The sequence below is a fragment of the Dermacentor variabilis genome, chromosome 11 (assembly GCF_050947875.1).
Source record: "Dermacentor variabilis isolate Ectoservices chromosome 11, ASM5094787v1, whole genome shotgun sequence".
Lineage (NCBI taxonomy): Eukaryota > Metazoa > Arthropoda > Arachnida > Ixodida > Ixodidae > Dermacentor > Dermacentor variabilis.
The window spans coordinates 68650815-68671033 of record NC_134578.1 but is presented as its reverse complement, the minus strand read 5'-3'; the positions used below and the strand labels follow the sequence as shown (position 1 = coordinate 68671033).

Genomic DNA, 20219 nt, shown 5'->3' with positions numbered 1-20219 from the left:
CTTAATATTGAGTGGTATGGTAAGCAAGCAGTGTTTTGGGGTTGCCAAACAAACATGGTCGCCCCTTCTTAACCACAGTGGGACTAAAAGATGTCATTACTTGCTAGGTATGTTCTCTAGTGCTTTCACCACACACTATATGTATATTGCTATGACACCTCTAATAATCAGCCTTTTGCAGTTCATGGATGCTAAACATAGGAATAACTTGTATATTTCATTCACAGCATGCATTTAAAACCATTCTTGCACTGCTGTAATTAAACATAACCTACCAATATTTGTGACCTTTTGCTGGCTGTTTCCGTGGCACTGCCTATTTGCTTAGGGCTTTGTGTTGTAACATATTGTGTTACAACACTGTTAAGGTACCTGTTTAAGAAAGAGTTGGATTAATTTAGTATTACTCATGTAAATGTGAATTTTTGCAGTTGGGCTGTAGCGAGATTTTACACTGGCATCATTGATAGGCTGCACGCAGATACAACCAAAGTTGCATGCTGAGATTTTAGCCATGTTGTGACTGCAAGTGGGTTTCTAGCAAGCTCTGTTCAAGGTGATGCTCATGGCTGGGTTCTCCAATTTGGTTAGTGAGGCCTTAAAAACAGGGTCACCTATAGCTGAGGGAATCTACAGCTCCATCTAGTTTTCATCATTTTCCCCTTCGACTTGGCAGGGTATGCAGCTGGAGGAGCCTGGCGAAGACGACATCGACATGGGTGCGGCCATCCTCAACTTTTACTGCACCCTTGTGGACCTGCTCGGTCGGTGCGCCCCCGAGGCAGCCACCATCGCCCAGGGAAAGAACGAGAGCATCCGGGCACGTGCCATCCTACGCTCTCTCGTGCCCCTGGATGACCTACTAGGGGCACTCAGTCTCCATTTCACGCTTCAGATACCCCGCAAGGGCGACACCAGTGAGTACATGCACACATCTAGTGCGGTACCCAATAGTGAGCCTTACAAATGACTCGGGAGCACCGTAGCAATATTCATTTATTGCCTGAAAAGCTGTTCTTTGTTAGAATTGGACCTGAGAGTCAGGTCAAGTATGGGTTTCCGAACCTTCTGGGCTTGAAGAATACGAGTCTTTAGAGATAAGAGAGGGCCATCATTGTCTTGTTACCCACCACAAGGGACTGGCCAAGAATGAAGTGGTAAGACAAGAAAAAAAGGTAAGAAAGAATGTAACCCACGTGTAGAGTAGTTTTTCCCCCTTTTCGTGTTGTCATCAATAGTGCACTAATTTTCAATGGAAGAAGAATGCTCTTCCCAGTGTTCCTGGCCGACGTTGCAGATATCGACTAGAAGTCAGTTGCTGTGAGATTCCCAAGTTTGAAGACCAAAACTAGCTTTACATTGGCCAACATAGGGTCATCAACGTATGGCTAACTAGCAACCACTAAGCCACGACAATAGTACATTCTCTGTTAATTAAATGAAAACTTATGATGAGGTATCCTCATGCTCTCATTTATTGAGTTATTGTTGAATCCTTTCTGCTCTTGTGAGTTTAAAACAACTGCTTACAAAAGTAAAAGAGGTCCTCTTTTATTTCTGACAAAATACATTCAATTTTGTGCAGCACCAAAGACTGATCTGCCTGCCGGACTGCAGCCCAACCACAAGCAGTCCATCGTGATGTTCCTGGAACGAGTCTATGGACTGGAGACACAGGAGACTTTCTTCCGCCTTCTTGAGGATGGCTTTTTGCCTGACCTCAGAGCAGCCACCATGCTTGACCGGGTGAGGACCAGCAAGTTCTCACTTTCGAAAGCGCAGCATGCTAATGTTTCTTCAAAAGGGAGCTATAAGGGCCATAGACATGTGGGCATTTATCCTAATAACATTAATGATGGGGCTGGTTGTTGAAAAGTTGCAAATGGCTTCACCACAGACTGAATACTTGCACAGAAAATGCAAAAGTAAGCGCTTTGTGCACTGCTTGTGTTGTTCTGTTCTTCAAGTAACATCACATTTATTTTATGGCTCTTACATGTAGACAGTCTAGTGGGATCTCAAATGCTCTAGGCAACAAAGAAAATGACACCAGCTTAGCGCAAACATAAGATGCGCATTTAATGCTATTTTTATACAGTAATGCCAACTAGCAGAAGTACATGGCATACCACAGTTCCTAGATGGAGACACGCAGAAAAATCAGAGATGTTTTTATTCACCACACAAGGATGGATACTGAGTGAGTGGTTGCCTATATGAGCACCAACACCCAAATCATTCATGAGCAATACCCAAATAATTCATGAGTGCAGCCTTGCAAATAAACATGTATGAGCGATTGTGTTTGGCCATGCTGGTGCCGTGCTGTGAAGCCAAGTGGGAAGCCTTTTGCGGGGCAGTATCGCATTGTGCTTCAATGAAAGCACAATTAGACAACGCGTGCTGATGTCTCGGTTAAAGAGGAGGAAGCAAGTTCCTCTCATGCCCGTGTCATCTACACAGTCCGAGTGGCACTTGAATTGCTACACTTGCGCCATCTCTCATTAGATCTGCCTAGCTGCAACACCCACTCCCATGATTGCACGCGTGTCATGCGAGAAAGCCGAACATCAAATGTGAAAGTTGTACGGAGAAGTCGGGTTTAAGGGGACACAAGAGAGAAAAGCATCCCCATGTGGCTCCTATAGGTCCATAAAAATTCTGCTATTGGTACCGTATGGTGTGACACTTTATTGTTGAAAAGCTACCGGTAGGAAATGGGAAACATCTGGCAGAGACAATCTCAGAATGACTGTTGACATTAATGCAATAAGCATTGAAGCAATGTAGCGACACTGTGCCGGCACTACCGAAATGTGTCATGCATGAAACGTGTACTGCAGCCGGACTCCTCTCTTGTGCTTCCCTCTGTCTTCCCTCTGGACATACTGCACCATCTAGCAGCAGTACCACAAAGTCTTAGCATTCATTACATGGGTTCGATTCTGCCCAGTGCCAGAGAAATTTAAGGACTTTCTGCTGTCATTGGAGAGCGCTACGTACCTAGCAGCAAGGCAGAGTAAGCCACCATTCCTCGCATGGTCTTTTCTCACTTTCGCACGACTCTCTTCTTCTGACTGCAGATGGACAACACGGAGAGTGACATGGCGCTGGCCCTGAACCGTTACATTGGCAACTCGGTGCTGCCCATGCTCATCCAGTACCACCACTACTTCACCGACGCAGAGAACTATGCCAGTTTGCTGGATGCAACATTGCACACTGTCTACCGACTCTCCAAGGTCAAGATTCTCACCAAGGGGCAGCGTGAGAAGGTCTCCGACTTCCTCGTCGCGCTTACCAGGTCAGTTTGGGCTGCGGAAAATTGCTGTTGTGCAGGACAGGAAACAACTAGTGTCAATGGGCTTTTCTGGCTGTTATATTTTTGTGGTTCTGAGGTCACTGATTTCGTGGAAATATTCATCACAATTACTATGGTACATTTGGCTGGTTCCTACCGTGCTCCAACTTGCATTGCAAGAATGTGGCTCTCTCTCGAAATTGGAGCCAGAGCAAGCGTGCCCAAACCTACCATGCAGCTACTCACCGGAGCAATTGGAGGTTGGAAGCTCCTTCTGTTGTAAACAAACCTAATGAATCAACAATGCACGCCGGCCACGGCGGATACCATGACAACAATGGTAGCGGCATGAGCCACGGGACCAGAATTCTTCCAGATTTCGGTCATGCTCCTGGGCCTAAGAAGAGATCCTCTGTGCACCCTGAGCTGAACTGCAGCACTCTGAAAGAACTATCCAAATTTGTAACGGGAATTTGATTTCAGCCTGCTGCTCTGGAGCACTCAAACACAACCAGCCAAATATACTACTATTCATCAGCCAACACTGAAGATTTTTTTAGCTGCATAAGCATTTGTAATTGCATGCAAGTGAAAGCGAGCAAGTTAATCAATTTACAATTTCTCTTCTTTTAAAATGCTGTGCATGTTTTTTGAATATGCAGAGTTTTTTTAATATCGCCTGTGACAGGTAGCGCAATTCTAGTTCATGAGCTGGATTGCTTGAAGAGCATATTACGTACATGAGATATCAAAATGCACAATTGACTAATAAGCACGAAACCACCAAGTTCTTAACTAATTAATTTGCAGTAAGTCAAACCTTCTTATGAATGTGCATCTGACACAAAAATAGCTTCGTTATATCCACTGTTCATTATAAATGTATCTGTTACACTGTAGTTGCGGTGAGATAATGGTTTCATGTACTTCATTCTATTCGATAACTCGCTGTATCCATGTTTGTTATGTCGAGGTTCGACTGTGCTTTAGCAAATTTACTAATTGTGGCTGATGAGTTCGCTAAGCACATCTACTTGGAACAAATGCTCAAGACGACACCAGTTTCAAGACGTTCATTCCCAAAGTGTGAAATGGATGCATTGGCATTCTAGTTATTTTTTGTGCTCCAGTGCATAACACTGTGCTTTGGTGAAGCCTAACTGGATCAGCAGTGCTTTTTTATCGCAAGTTTGATGGCCCATATCTCGACACTGCACCTCTACACCATACTGCCACCTAACATTGTCTGCCGTACTTGCAAGGCAGGTATGCTTCACTGTTGTCGCGTGGTTGGTGCCGCGCGGGGCACGAGCACGCAGGGACGGACCGAAACGTGCGACCCCTTGCTTGGACGAAAAGGGAATGCCCCTTCTTTATTGGGCCCGAACATATATAGACACACACAGATCACAGGGGGCGCCACACTCTGGTGGCAGCCTAACAAATGGGGCTGAAATGTGGCGACCTCTACATTTCCCCCCTTGAAGCATTGGAGGTTAGACGGGAGAGATTCAGGAAGCCAGACACCTCAAAAGTTTCACAAGTTCAAACGGCGTGGCGGAACGATAGGCCGGCCGTAACGTGTTCGAGTCACACCGTCACTGCGGTCCCTGGCTGCAGGGGACTGTTGCACGGACTGTCCGAGGGGGACCGTTGATTCCACGATGTTGGCAGGCCAAGGCTCCTGACAGCGAACTTGCTGCAGTGGTGGTGGTTTCTCTCCGGAGGCAGTAGTCCCAAAAGGCACTAGGTGACGCCGGTTGCGCTGTAGGGAGCCACCTTGCTCCGTTTCGACCACGTAGCTTCTTGGTCTTTGCCCCGGACTGAGGACCATAGCCTGCACTTGATCGGGTCGCACCCAGACGCGCTGACCTGTTTGGAGTGGCGGCAAGTCTCGAGCTCCATGATGCCTGTTGTAATTGTCGGCCTGCTTCTGCTTGTAAGACGCATCCTTGGCGACGACTTCTTTCATTGGGGGCCAGTTGGGACATAGCTGGGAGCCTTGCTTTGGGACTCTGGTTCTCAGTTGATGTCCCATCAACAGCTGGGCTGGACTAAAGCCGTTGACTCCTGGAGTGTCCCTATAACTGAGCAGAGCCAGATAAGGATCCTTTGACTTGCGAAACAGGTCCTTGATAGTCCGCACCCTCCTCTCCGCCTCTCCGTTCGATTGAGCGTAGTGTGGACTGCCGGTCCTGTGGTTAAAGCCGTATGACGCTGCAAACGCCGCGAACTCTTGCGACGAGAACGGTGGGCTTTTGTCGGACCTGACTTCTTGCGGGATTCCATGGCGGGCAAAGATGGATTTGAGAGCGTCAATGACTGCCTGAGCTGTCGTGCTCCTCAGGGTCACCACCTCAGGGAACCTTGAGTAATAGTTCACGACCAGGATGAACGTCTGGCCGTTGAGGTGGAACAAGTCTATTCCAAGGAATTCCCAGGGATGTCCAGGTAGGGCTGTGGAGAGCAGGGGCTCGGCAAAGTTCATGCGGGAGGAAGCGCACTGTTCACAGTTGGCAACGAGAGAGGTGATGTCTGTCGAGATACCGGGCCACCAAACTGACTCCCGAGCTAGGGCTTTGGTCCTGTTGATGCCCTGATGACCTTCATGCAACAGCGTCAAGACCGCTGGCCGAAGGGACGATGGGATGACTAACCGGGCGCCCTTCAACAGAACACCGTCGCAGACAGAGAGCTCGTCTGCCACCGAGGCGTACTTTGTAAGGTGCAGTGGTATCGTGGTCTTTTTAGGCCAACCATTCTGGCAGTAGGAAGCGAGGGCTTTGCACTCGCCATCGGACTCTTGTGCCTGTCGCACGTCTTTAGGGCTGAGTGGCAAGACTTCCGACGTGCAGCCGACTACCTGTGCTGCAAAAAGTTCGATGGTGTCTAGAGGAGTGGGTGGCTTGTAGGTGATGCGCGACAACGTATAGCTGTGGCTAGCAGCTTTCCTGGCACGTGCAGCATACGGAACTGGTATTGCATAGTCTTCAGCCGTAGTCTCTGAATACGAGGCGGCAACACGTCCAGTTCCATCTTGCCCAGAAGCGAAACGAGTGGCAGGTGGTCAGTCTCGACGTCGAAGGGGATGCCACGGACGAACTCGTCGAACCTTTGGATAGCCCACGTCGTTACCAAAGCTTCTTTTTCAGTCTGGCTGTAACGCTGCTCGGTATCGGTCATTGACCTCGAAGCTAATGCGACTGGGCGGCACTCTCCTGAGGGTTGCGTCTGTAGGAAAACTGCGCCGAGTCCGAATGAGCTTGCGTCTGGAGACACCGTAGTGGCGTACAACGGGTGGTACTTGGCCATGCACCTGTCTGACGTCAAGAGTTCCTTGATTTTATCGAACGCTGCCTTTTGCTCGTGCTCCCACACCCAACTCGCAGACTTGTTCAGTAAGGCTCTGATGGGAGCCGTGACGTCCGAGATGTGTGGCAAGAACCTGCCAAGATGGTTCACCATTCCGAGCAGTCTTCTAACGCCAGCGACGTCCGTTGGGGCTTCCATGGCTTTGACTGCTTCGACCTTGCCCGGATCTGGCCTGATGCCCTGTGCCGAGACGACAACTCCGAGGAAGGAGACCTCGGGTACCCCGAAACGACACTTGTCCTGGTTCAATGTGATACCTGCTTTTGCAAGGCGAAATAGCACCTGGCTCAGTCTGGCGTCATGTTCCTGGCGGGTGCGTCCAAAAACCAAAATATCGTCTATCATATTGGCGACTCCTTCTTGGCCCTCCAGGATTCTTGCCATCTGCTTTTGGAAGTACTCGGGTGCGGAGGTGATGCCAAAGGGGAGCCGGCAGAAGCAGTATCGGCCATATGGGGTGATAAATGTCGTAAGCTCTTGGGAGTCTTCAGCGAGCTTCACCTGGTGGAAGCTTGCGGTCGCGTCCAGCTTCGAAAAAACTGTTGCATCGCCGAGGAGGCCAAGGACTTGCTCGACAGTTGGCAGAATATGTCTTTCACGAAGGACGACCTTGTTGAGTTGTGTTAAGTCGACGCAGAGGCGGTAGGAACCATCGCCTTTCCGGACGACGACGAGACCCGAGCACCATGGTGTTGGCTTGTCGACCCTACGGATCACGCCTGCGCTTTCCAATTTGTCCAGCTCGCGGCGGACAATCTCGAGCAGCGGAATGGGGATCCTGCGAGGTACGCTTAGCGAGAAAGGTACGGCATCGGGTTTCAACCGGATGTTGTATTCGTCCTTGAGGGTTCCCAATCCATTGAAGAGCTCGGCGTGCAGCGTCGCTTTTGAAGTTTTGAGTTGATCAAGAAACCGAACTACTTGGAGAGCTTGGAGCGCTGGCAGTCCCAGAAGAGGCACAGTGAGAGACTGGATCACGTAGAGGCGCTGACAGCTTGTTTTCCCTTGCCACTGAAGTCGTGCCATATACGAGCCCAGCACGCGCAGTGGCTGTCCTCCTGGGCCAGTGAGCAGAGTGTCGACTTGGTCGAGTGTGGCAGGCAAGGTAGGAAAGTCGCTGGGAACAGCAGATACTTCGGCTCCGGAGTCGACCTTGAACTGCGCTGTGTAGTCGTCAACGGTGACGTCGACGAACTTTGCCGAGGCGGGCGTCGCGACGGCGTGCAGGTGAACGGAGCTGAGCTTGTACTGCTTGAACTTCCGCGAGCGGCATACTTCGGCAAAGTGGCCTTTCTTTTTGCAGAAGTTGCAGGTGGAGCGACGGGCCGGGCAGTCTGAACGTCGATGAGGCGCGCGGCCGCAGAATTCACATGTGGACGGCTCGCGTGAGCGCTCTGCTAGCGACTGCGGCGAACGAGGCTTAGCGGCGGAGCGGCGGCGAGAGGGGAACTTGCTAGCTTTTGCGGCGTCGAGGTTGAGCTCGCGGGAGTGCTCGGTGCGGTTCTGGGGCAATGCCTTTTCCCTGTCGGCGTCTTCGGATTGACGGGCTTGTGTCCAGGCGTCCTGTAGTGTCAACTTCGCGTTCCGGCACAGCTGGTCCGAGAGACGGGAGTCGCGGAGGCCGACGACGAACCGGTCGCGTACGAGCCTTTCCTCGACAGCAGCAGACGGATAGTTACAGCGCTTGACCATCCTGCGCAGTTCTGCGTAGTACGCGTCGACGCTTTCGTTGGGCAGCTGAACGCGTCTGTGGAACCGTGACGATTCGTAAAGCTCGTTTGCCGGGTGCACGAAGTGCTCAGTGAAGCGGGTGGCAACGGCTTGGTATGAAGCGAGCGACTGGGCGCCGAGCGAGAAAGTCTCGAGAAGCGGGCGGGCCTCCGGGCCCATGCAGTACAGTAGCGAGCGTACCTGCATGTCTTCCGACGCTTTCGTCAGTCCTGAAACCACTGCGTAGTCTTCGTAGCGGCTGAGCCATGTCGCCCACGTTGGCGGGTTCGCGAAGTCGAACGGTGCCGGCGGCTGGAAGTTGACGCCGTACAGTTTTGGCGGCTTGCCGGTCTCGAGGGACATCTTGGTGCCTTCCTATGAGGTGGCGGCTAAGGCAGGGGGGCGTTATCTGGCCGCTTCTGACACCATGTCGCGTGGTTGGTGCCGCGCGGGGCACGAGCACGCAGGGACGGACTGAAACGTGCGACCCCTTGCTTGGACGAAAAGGGAATGCCCCTTCTTTATTGGGCCCGAACATATATAGACACACACAGATCACAGGGGGCGCCACACTCTGGTGGCAGCCTAACAAATGGGGCTGAAATGTGGCGACCTCTACAACTGTGACACTCATTCGCTGATTGTTCTTTTAAAGGGCCCCTGAAACGGTTCGGACAAATTTTGTAGACGCGTAGGGTACAGCTTAAGTAGAACATTCGCACCACAATTTAAGTGAAGCGTTACGTATTAATGGAGCTACAAGCGATTAGAAGTTACCCTCCTCCCTAGCCATGCTTTTCGTCCTCAACTCGTTCGCCGAGCGAGCGGGGCTAAGCTCCGCCTTCACTGGTTCAGCGTCACGATGCGACATCACATCGTCCACTTCCGGTTGTTTTGGAGCCCGCCCGCGCGAGACCTCTCCGCTAGCCGCTTGGCCGTCGACCCCAAGCGAGAGCTATCGAAGCAGCGTGCGTTGCAAGCATTCTGTCGTAGTGCCGAACGTGTTTTGTATTCCGGTAACCACAGGCAAGCTGGTCATTTCGGCAAATGACTGGAGGCATAAACTCAAGCTGATGAAGGAACATTAGCATAGACGTACGTGAGCGGCCTGATCGGTCTGCACGGTCCATACACTTGTTGGCGCAGCGCTTAACCAGCCAAACAAAGCGCTAATATTGCTCTAACCAAGTGTAAAACAATTTGAACATTTATAAAAACAAGTGTTGATGATTACACTCCTGCGAAAAATACACACCAGCAGCAAAGAAGAATACACTTCGTTGCTGCTACTGTGTATGGTTGAGCTTTGTGCCACCAGGTGGCTGCACCATGCAGACCATTCATATTTGCCCTTCTGCTCATCTCATGGCTTATCCCGTTACGGCACAGTTAAGCGGCCAGACTCTGTCCCCTTGCGCTTGCGTCTGCCCTAATACCGGACTCGCGAAATGCTATTGCGCTAGTAATCTTCCGGTGTAAAATGACGGCCACAAACGCGCAAATCCTGGCGCCGATCGGATAGCGGCAGTCTGATGCGCAGCAGGCAGTTCGCTCGTACGCTGCCTTGCAGAGGGACACGATGTCGCAGCTTGACATATTGCCAGTCGCTACGTTTGCAGTCCACAAGGCAACAAAGTCCAATCATAGTGCTCGCGAAAAGACTGAGACCGACTCTGACCGCGGAGCTCTCTTCAAAATGGAGTACGTTGTAACACAAGCAGACGACACACGCTGTGTGCCGGAAGTGCTTAAGTGTACTGAAAAATTGTTCTTGTGCATTCTCTTTATGTTACTTTCTTTTCATAAAAACAAATTAACTAACATTCCAACTATTACGAAGATAATTTGTTTACCGTAAAGTTGGAAAAATTATCGATCACGCGCCCTTGTCAGCCAATCGGATAGCTCGCCCCACTGACGTCGTATGGGTGATTTCGGTCATATGGGTAGGGGCGGCTTAAAATTCCGCCGAGCAGTGCGCTGCGATCGGCAGCGATGTGCATATTTAAAACCTTATAATAAATTACACGCTTTACGCGGAGCACTTAGATGTGTCAATTATTGATCAGAAGGACCTACTCTAACGACTCAATACGTTTGTAGAAAATCGTCAAAAGCGTTTCAGGGTCCCTTTAATGCACGTGCATTAAATAAATTTTGGTAGGTTAAGGGCTTATAGGAAAGTGCAAAGCATTTGTTTCTCTTCAGTCCCATAAAGTAAGGCTTTCTGTTAGGCCAGAAGTTTGGCTTGGTAATGAATGATACAGTCTAATGAATGATAGCTGAGTTACATAGCAGAAGCAAAATACAGTGACCAAGAACTTCAGTGGCTAGGGCAAGTCTGCTTCGTTGTTCATCGGTTACAGCAACAGAGATTGGTGATTGGCTATTCGATACACTGGACATGTTGACCCATCTGTAGCGGCACGCCTTAACAATGTAGGAGTGTGTCAGGCAGTGCAGGCACAATGCTCATGGTATCAACTGGTGCAGCTTCAATATATCGCCACAAATTGCTCACTTATTGTGACAATAGTCTCAATTACAGGGGGCATTACTGCCCTCTGCATTGCTCACCGTACCGTGTTGGCAGGAATACGTTGCGTGAGCTTCTTTTCACTTCTTGTGCGATCGTCAGCTTAAGAATGCATGTCACACAACATCTGGAACCTTGTTCCTAATATGGATAACACGAGATGTTTTTCTGTAATGCTGACCCCCCAATGTCCTAGGGAGAAAATACAGGTGAGATCAAGGTCTATGATGAGTGAGAGTTAAACTAAGAGGAGGGGGGAGGGGGCAAAAAGCAGTTCTACCACGTACCCTAACGCACGATACTCTACTGCACTGTGAACCCATGAGGTATCGTCTCTGCAAGCAAATGTTGTGACTTGGCATATAGTGCATGACTTTTCTGTTATTAATATAACATTGAGTGCGGTTTGTCTCTGTGATGGCTGACAAACGTTCAGATAGTCCTGCACAGGCATACATTGTTGTAGATAACTGTAGGTCGTTTCATGCTAAAATTTTCCACTTCTATTGCGCAGATTCGGATGCATTCCAAGTTGTTAGTTTGTATTAACCAATCATTAACACTTATGTTGTTTCTTTTTTTTCCTTTATAAGAGGACCTTTCTGGCGTTATTGCTTGTGTAAGTATGACAGTGGCTGAATAAAACAATCAAAACATAATTGTTAATTACGGGAAACAACAATAGACCTAATGGACATCAGCAACTGGTTCCTGCACAGGCTGATGTTCCCAATGGCTTCAATTTGTAATGTCCATCTGAGCTATCACTACATCTATCTGGCTTAAAGTGTTGCCTGATTCTAGTTTAAAACATGCCAAAGGGCAAATGGGGCAATGTTAGTTGAGGGTCAACGAAACTATGAAGGCCTGGTGAGCTTCAAAAGGACATTGCCATCACACAACAGGAAGTGTGGCCACTCTGGAGCTGTAATTGGCCACTACGTTCCTGGTGAATATTTCATGGAAATAGAAGCCTTTGCCCTGATGTGTACCTAAAGAAGGTGGTGATGGAGGGATACCAAGAAACAAAAGTGCCAAGACTATTGCAACTCACTATTTAAACTAATGACACATCTTGATGTGTACAGGGAAATGCAGCCAAGCATGCTTCTGCGCCTTTTGAGGAAACTCACGGTGGATGTCTCAGTCATCACGGAGTACACCGCCGTTGCCCTCAGGGTGAGTATAAATGAAAGGCAATGCGAGGTATTCATAAGTTCCCAGCAGATTGGTTCCACCAAATTGTCCTAACATTCCATCGTCACGGACTGTGAGATATATGCATTGCGCAGGATTGTAATTTATGATGCATTAAAAAACTTCAGGCTATGGTTATGTATATTTTAATATAATGGGTTGTTTGTAGTTATCCAAGGCTAGAGAAACTGCTTATATCTTTCTACATATTCAGTTAAGTTTATTACAGAGGCTCAACGTATCTTGAGAAAATAGGCATGTTAATGACACACGCACACAAAACAATAACGGTGGTCCTGTATCCTGTTTGGCGTCGCGCAATCTCCCCGAATCACGCATACTCCAAGGTCACCTGCCAGAGCACCGCTGCGGAAGTCACATGCAACAATGTCATTAGTCGCCCTTTAGGGGAACCTCAACTTGTGTCTCTATTCACACCCACCTGCTGGCCACGCACAAGGAGACTGCCTGTGGCGGTTCCAAGAAAGCGCACTGCAAAGTGGGCAAGGACTCTGATTCGCCCTCGTATTTGAACTTGACAAAGCGACTTCGCAGCAATACAGCTGTGCGATGAGGTGAAACATACCAAGAATTGAACGGGGCTACTGTGATGAAACATAGCACATGTTCTTTAATTATACAGATGCGTACGAACCATCTCCGGCCACACTTCGAGCACCTAAATGCGTAATCAGCATACTAGCAGCTATTCAGAGATGTTTCCAATGTTTCTGTGGCTATTTGAATCCCCATTTTGCCCACCATGCGTGTCTCATATATGAGACCGTTAATGGGGTGTAGTATGTGTCCCTTAATTATAGGCGCGCACATGCATCATGCACCGAGAATTGTGGAAAAACCATCTGTGTTTTGCGAAATCTAGTTTAAAGGAAGGTGGTAAGGTGAAAAATCTCCAAAAGTCGAGAGAATGTTTCAAGCCACAAAAGTGTAGGGGTCTATCTAAAACTCTGAAAGTCTGGCAGTAAACTTATTAGGCGTCTCGGTGCTCGTACTGTGACCAGAGATGGCGCACCCACACATGTAAGTTAATGAACTCGTGCTGTGTCCCATAATTCAGCGGCACCTTTCCCCGCTTGATATGCTTACCACATAACAAAATTGTACTGCGGCAAAGCTAAATTTAAAGGCAGATACAACCAAGTGAATCAACAGTGCATTTCATCATTTTTTTCTGCGCTTTGTTTAGTTAGACCAGTCAGATAATTGAACTAGTTTCGTCGGCCCTGTCAGAATTGAATGAAGGGACATCAACTGTATACAAGTTCATTGAGACTACTACGGCTAATAAAATCAACATGCACATGCTGCTTTTACTCGAGTTTTGGGGTGGCGTTTTAAAAGTGGTTTAGTTTTTTTTTCAATAATTTCGTAAATTAGCTTTTAACAGATATTTTCGCCTGCAATATTGTTAACAGCATTTTCAGAGATTTACTTTTCTTTGAAACTAATTTCTGGAATTGGCTATTAATACCTATCCCATGTTTATGCCACATATTTAGGAAAAGTATGATGACGACAATGAAAACAGAACATGGAATGTACAAGAGGGTGTTTGCCTGGTTTACATACATTCTCTGTCTTTTTACAGTTTTGTACTTCGAATTTTCACTGATCTGTTCTGAAGCATTCTAGCTTCATGATAGCCACATAGCTCCTGTAACCGTATTGCTAGCAGCTGCTTGAATGTTAAGTCGCTGCACTTGTTGGGAGATAATGCTCGTAGCTTGCTGACAGTATATTCAATGGCTGTAAGTAGAAGTGATTCATTAAAAGAATTACGCGAAACATATAGCAATTTATTGTATGTGTAAGAAAGTGGCATTACGTGTGGACTGAAAGGCTGAGTAGTTTTTCACATGCGGATGTTAAGTGAAGATTTACGCTTTTAGTTTATATGCACACATTTTTAAAGGCAAGGCGCATGTTCTCAGTGTTGCAGGTGTCATCTCAGCTGTTTCACGCTGTACACAACAGAGAGACATGAATGATGTTGTTGCACTCCCCGCTACTTTTGCTGTACGTCTTTGCGATGACAATAGAGAACCATGTAGCTCAATATGCCGCGCTTCTAATGTTCATGTGTATTTTTTAATTTTCAGCTTCTGACCCTGCACTACGAGCGATGCAAGAGCTACTACAGCGCCAGCGGTGGCCAGGGAGCTTACGGGACAGCATCGGGAGAAGAGCGCCGACTCACCATGCTACTCTTCACCAACATTTTTGATTCTCTGTCCAAGATGGTCAGTTGCTGCAACCCTTTTCCCTCTTTTTGACTAGTGTCTCAAAGAGGCCTTTATTTAGTTGGTAATTATAAGATGGGCCATTGACAAAAGACAGACACGGGCCATCTATTTTTGGCTATCTTGAGAGGAGTGAGTTTGTTTTCTTTAGGTCAATAGCAATGCTCTACAACGTTAACTTTCCAGAACGGAGCCCTTAAGGGGCAAAAGGTACACACAGCTTGCTGTCTCTTGGATATGGCTACAAGGATAGTGTAATTTTCCGTGGTGATGTCTAGGTGTCATCTATTATATGTAAGCACTTACCACTTTGATGCTCCTAGACATGCATGCTAAGGAGGGCTCGCAAGTGTAGAAGGTAGTGGTTGTGCTTTGATATTCATAACATTTTGTGGTGTCCAAGGCCGTGGGAGCATTTCACGTTTGCCTGTTATGCATCGCTGCGGTGCTGTGAAGTGGGGTCGTGGCTGCGTGATGCGAGCTGTTTATGCTGTGTTGCGCAAATTCAGCTTGTTGCTTTCTATCTACATGCGAGCTCACGCAGTTCATTCTGTAAGTGCACAGACAAACTTGATAGGCATGCTCGCTGCTTTTGCGGTCCTCAGTCTAGCCAGTGCGCATGATCTGCAGTACAATCACTAATGAGCTAATGAGCAGCAAAGTTCCCATGATGGTTTGCTGTCCACCACCGCACCTGCCTCGGATGTTGGGATCAGCCAGCACGGTTTCTCTGGGTGTTGGCCACCGAAGTTACGCCTTAGTGCTGCATAGATGCAAATTTATTCACAGAAGTGGTGCAGCTCTCTGGAAGGCTCCATGGAAATGGGAATTTTGCCCTCGAGTTGTGGTTTCATGGCAGCGTCGCTCATGCTGTCATGAAACTACATTTAGGGCAAAATTCAACTTCATCAGTGTCACCACAGAGATGGGGAACTGAACCGCTGACCAAATATACGTTGTGGACGATTCATGCATCTGTAAATGGAGACTGTCGTTACAAAGATTTAGGCATTATATGTACTTATTCCTGTGGGTAATTTATGCAGATCTTTTCTTTCTGAGGTGTCGTAATTGCGGGTGCGGCTTGCATGCAGAAAGATATGTATACTTGTTTGTTTCGAATGCTTTGAAAACTTTGAATACTCAAATTCAAGCCAAAGTGAATATCAAATAGCATAATATTCGATTGAATACTCAAAAATATTGAATATTCACACAAGCCTAGTACTTGTAGTCTGGATGTGGAAAACTGAAAATGGCTCCTAGAGCAAAAGTGTGCGTCATATTCGTACGTTTTGTGACTGTACATCCTTTGACTGCACATTCTTTCAGGGCAAACTGTCTTGCATATATGGCAGCCTTTAGAGAAGTTAGTGTTGCAGAGGCCACAACTCCAATTATAGCACATCATAATTCAGCTTTCTCTTGTTTCGGTATCCTGTCCTGATTTGGGAATTTAAAACCTGCATGTCACAAAATCACAGCTACCTAGAAGAGGTGAAGACAAAGGGGGGGGGATGTGTTTCCTTTCTACAAAGCTTTTGAGATGGAGCCTTTGGACCCATTTCAAATAGTGCTCGGGTGAAATTTAGGTAGATACATGGCTGTTCTACCTCTGCAGCTTCAAAAAAAATCTCTTGTTGAACATGATCAGTGTCAACGAGGAATGACTCATTATGGTTGCCCCTCTGTCACCATTCCCACAGGAGTATGACCCAGAGCTGTTCAGCAAGGCACTGCCGTGCCTGACGGCCATAGCTTGTTCTCTGCCGCCTGACTACTCTCTGACTGAGGGCCACGAGGAGGACTGGTCCAAGCAGAACACAGCATCCGGTCCCTATGTGCCTGAACCAGTGAACACTGCGGGGTGTGTTGTGTATTGTATGTGTAGCTGATCAGGAGGGCATGTTACTGTCACATATGCATCTCTCACAGGTGAATCCTCTGTCACAGGTGCACTTCTGTGACCGGTGCACTTCTGTCACAGGTGCACTTCTGTCACCAGTGCACCTCTGTCACAGGTGCACGTCTGTCACCAGTGCACTTCTGTCACAGGTGCACTTTTGTCACCGGTGCACTTCTGTCACCGCTGCACTTCTGTCACAGGTGCACTTATGTCAGAGGTGCACTTCTGTCACTGGTGCACTTCTGTCACTGGTGCACTTCTGTCACCGGTGCACTTCTGTCACCAGTGCACTTCTGTCACCAGTGCACCTCTGCCACCGGTGCACCTCTGCCACCGGTGCACCTCTGTCACTGGTGCACTTCTGTCACCAGTGCACTTCTGTCACCGGTGCACTTCTGTCACAGGTGCACTTCTATCACCGGTGCACTTCTGTCACCTGTACACTTCTGTCACAGGTGACTCCTCTGTCACAGTTGCACTTTTGAAGACCACAGAAACCACCAGACCAATCGTTTCCTTTTCCCATATTTTTTCAGATGATTAGTGCAACACAAGCATTACAGCTTTAAAAACAAATGCAGACATCAAAGATTTATCACTGTATTGCAAAATTTCACGTTTATTGCTCTTTCACAAGCTTTATCATAATGCATTGCTTCATGATGACATCTTCGTTCGATCAGCAGTGGTCTTTCGGCACTATCCAAACAATATAACACATCCAATATGTCACACATCCTTTTATACAATGTCATTTATGCCATCCACTACTAATTACTGGAATGGCCCTCCATCAAACATCGCCATCAAATCAGATATATCTAAATTTCACAATATATATATATATATATATTCATTTCTTTTGACAGGACTCTTGTAAACCCTCTTTTGTATTGCTTGCACTATTTTGTTTTATATTCATACTGTGTTAATGTTTGTGATGCATAATTAATTTTTCTTCACTTTGCCATTACTTTGGCATTACAATTTCACTTGTCCTTTTTCCTTGTTTCTATGCAAGCTGAATTGCTCCATACCGGCATTATGTGACTCTGACCTATGTAATACCATCATGTTGATGGCCTTTAGTAGTAGTACTTTGAATGAAAGAAATTATAATAAAAGCTGCAAACCTTATAGGCTTCTTTGCGCAGTCTCATGGAACTGAGCTAGTTGGACTTGTGAGTTTCAGTGGTCTTCGTTTCCAATTATTTATGAAAGCATGCATGTGACAGGGGTGCAAGCTTTCCAAGCCACTGACTCTAAGCTGGATATAGACAGGACTGTACACTAACTCTCGTATAGCATACTAGAACTTGAAAGTTGTTACAAATAATTCAACCTCATTGAGTGCAAATATAGTAATGTTGCAAGTCAACTCAAATTTGAATCATACAGATATATATTGGAGTAAGAAGCAGAACGCTGAATTGAAAGTGAATATTGAATTCTTTCCAGGAAGCTGCATTTTTTAGATTATTGTTCACTTGAAACATAGGCATGGCAAGAGTGTGACTGGAGTTGTTTAAATAAACACGACTCAGAAACGAAACTGTTGACATGACTGTAGTCATTCAAGCAGCATAAGGAAGATATATCACGGATTAATGTGCAAAAATTGTTTATTAATCTGTGTGTTATCAAGCCAATGCCTCTGCACAGCAGTGCCTGCCGAAGCTCGGTCTTTGAGACCAATTTCCACATTGGATAATGCCAGCTGAGTTGAATTACCAGACATTTTAATCACACTTACACAGTTATTTCATCTTGTAGGCTTTAAGAACCGTTGTCATCCTTTATGCATTTGGCCAGAAGTGAATATATTTGAAAGTTTGAGATATTTTATTCTTGTATCAGGTAGCATAAGTTCATAATAAAAAGACACTCGTAGTATTATGGACTCTGGGTCACAGAATAGTAAAGATGACAGCGCTTGCATCCCAAATTCTTCATCTGATTTTTTCTGTGTTTTTATTCCTGCTTTGTCTCCAGAGTTCAGCTGAACCAGGACCTGAACAGCATTGTGCAACGCTTCTCAGAGCACTTCCATGATGCCTGGGCAATGCGAAAGGTGATATATGCATTCTTTTGGTTCGTGACTATACTAAATATCAGTTTTAATTCCTAGGTATCTAACCAACCACAGGACAAAATTTCCATGTGATCGTTTCTTATTTTGTATATTTTATACTGCCCTTCTCAAATCCTTTATACTTACTACGCCAGGTTGGCAGGAAGGCTTGTATGGATGCTGCCTTTTTGCTTTAAGTCGACACCCATTTTGCACCATTCTTGCGTTATGCTTCTTTCTAATCTTTTTTGTTCCTAAACTCTAGTGGCACCTCAGTAATGAGTTACCTATCACATGCTGAAGACAGTGTCTTCTCGTCCTTGAGCTTATCTTTCAGTTCCTAACTGGAAGGTGTGTTGCACGGTGGTATCATAGAACACTTTTAACAGCGGAGCTGTTCAAGCTTTTAGTTCCACCATGGAGTGTTACCAGAAAACTCAGCTCAGCTATGCGCCGCCTCGCGTTGCCTAGAAACCACCTGCGAGAGCACCGAGCCACGTAACCTCCTCGCACTCCACACAAATAGGGCGGAGTCATGACTTCACAGGCGAGTAAAAGCTCGAAACAGCCAACGTGGCAGCACACCTCTCGTCTCCTCTACTCCATGCATACTTGCTGCTGCCATGGTAAGACTGAAGGAAGTCCCTATGCCCGAAGAAGAAGCGATTTACCAGGAAGAGCACCATACTGCCAAGCGAGAAGTGATGCGTTGCCGCCGAGCCGATCCGGAACACCATGCCGAAGCTGCGGCTGAGAAGAGGCGACGCCGAGTCGAGGATCCCGAGTTTCAGTCCAGGGAATGCGAGAGTCAGCACCTGAATGCTCGACGTCGCCAAGAAAGCGATCCCGGCCTGCAACTGCTCGAGAACTTCCAGTATCAAGCCTGCCGAGACAACTTAGCGAAACCTAGCATAACCTCACAAAACCTAGAAACAACTTAGCCAAGCCTACCATAACCTCATAAAACCTAGAAACGATTTAGCCAAGCCCACCAACAACTTATCAAAACCTAGCATAACCTCGCAAAGCCCACAAACAACCTAGGCAAGCCATGTACAGCTAGGTGATCACAAGCTCTGCTGTTGACTCCAGCCTTGCACCACTAGTGCAAGCTGTGCATGTTCTTTTTTTACTTTTTGGTTTCTTTAGTCTGAAATACTGATACTTCAGTGAATTCATGGCTGGCTTCATGCGCACTTGCACATTCACATTCACTTATGTGCCTTCTGACCTGGCAGTACTAGAGCCATGTGTTCCTAGTGAAAAGTGAAAGGCAGCATTTGTCATTATCTGTTGTTGACATGGTCATCTTATTTCCAGCTCGAGCGAGGGTGGCAGTACGGAGAACGCTGGAATGATGAAGCCAAGACCCATCCAAGGTTGAAGCCATACAATCTGCTGACTGACTATGTAAGAAACACTCACTGTGCTTCATGCTTTCTCTGTCCTTTAGAACATTTGTTGATGTGTGGTCTGAGAAATATACAGCTGACTTAGCTCTGTGTTAAACTATTCATGCTGCCATAGGCAGTAAACTTACAATTTAGCTTACAGATTAAGAACTTGTCATTGCATTCAGATCGGCCAGTATAATGCAGTCTCAAATCCCAAGAATATGACATTAGTTTTATTTAAGTTTATTTATTTATTTAGAACTGTCACAAGCCTTTATGGCAGCTGAAGCAGGAGGGATTACAAAATCCAAAGTCAAAGTACACATCAATACATTAAAGCAAACCAAGGCACACAAAGCAGTAAAGCGGCACTGTAGGAGCAGTACTATGTCCATATGTCAAACATAGAAAGATAGTAGAAATAGTACGAACTGCAGTATGCTACAATTTTTAAGCAGCTACAAAATGAAC

General features: G+C 46.9%; 1 protein-coding gene across 2 annotated transcripts in view; it reads left to right on the top strand.

The window, feature by feature from the left end:
- RyR (Ryanodine receptor) overlaps positions 1 to 20219 on the top strand; it is a 313565-nt gene that overhangs the window by 183773 nt on the left and 109573 nt on the right. For both annotated transcript variants that reach the window (XM_075673606.1, XM_075673605.1), the window contains exons 58-65: positions 677 to 917; positions 1586 to 1746; positions 3084 to 3304; positions 12008 to 12098; positions 14237 to 14377; positions 16084 to 16244; positions 18276 to 18354; positions 19675 to 19764. In XM_075673606.1, the coding sequence (XP_075529721.1) occupies positions 677 to 917; positions 1586 to 1746; positions 3084 to 3304; positions 12008 to 12098; positions 14237 to 14377; positions 16084 to 16244; positions 18276 to 18354; positions 19675 to 19764 (1185 nt within the window). The remainder of the gene's footprint in view (positions 1 to 676; positions 918 to 1585; positions 1747 to 3083; positions 3305 to 12007; positions 12099 to 14236; positions 14378 to 16083; positions 16245 to 18275; positions 18355 to 19674; positions 19765 to 20219) is intronic.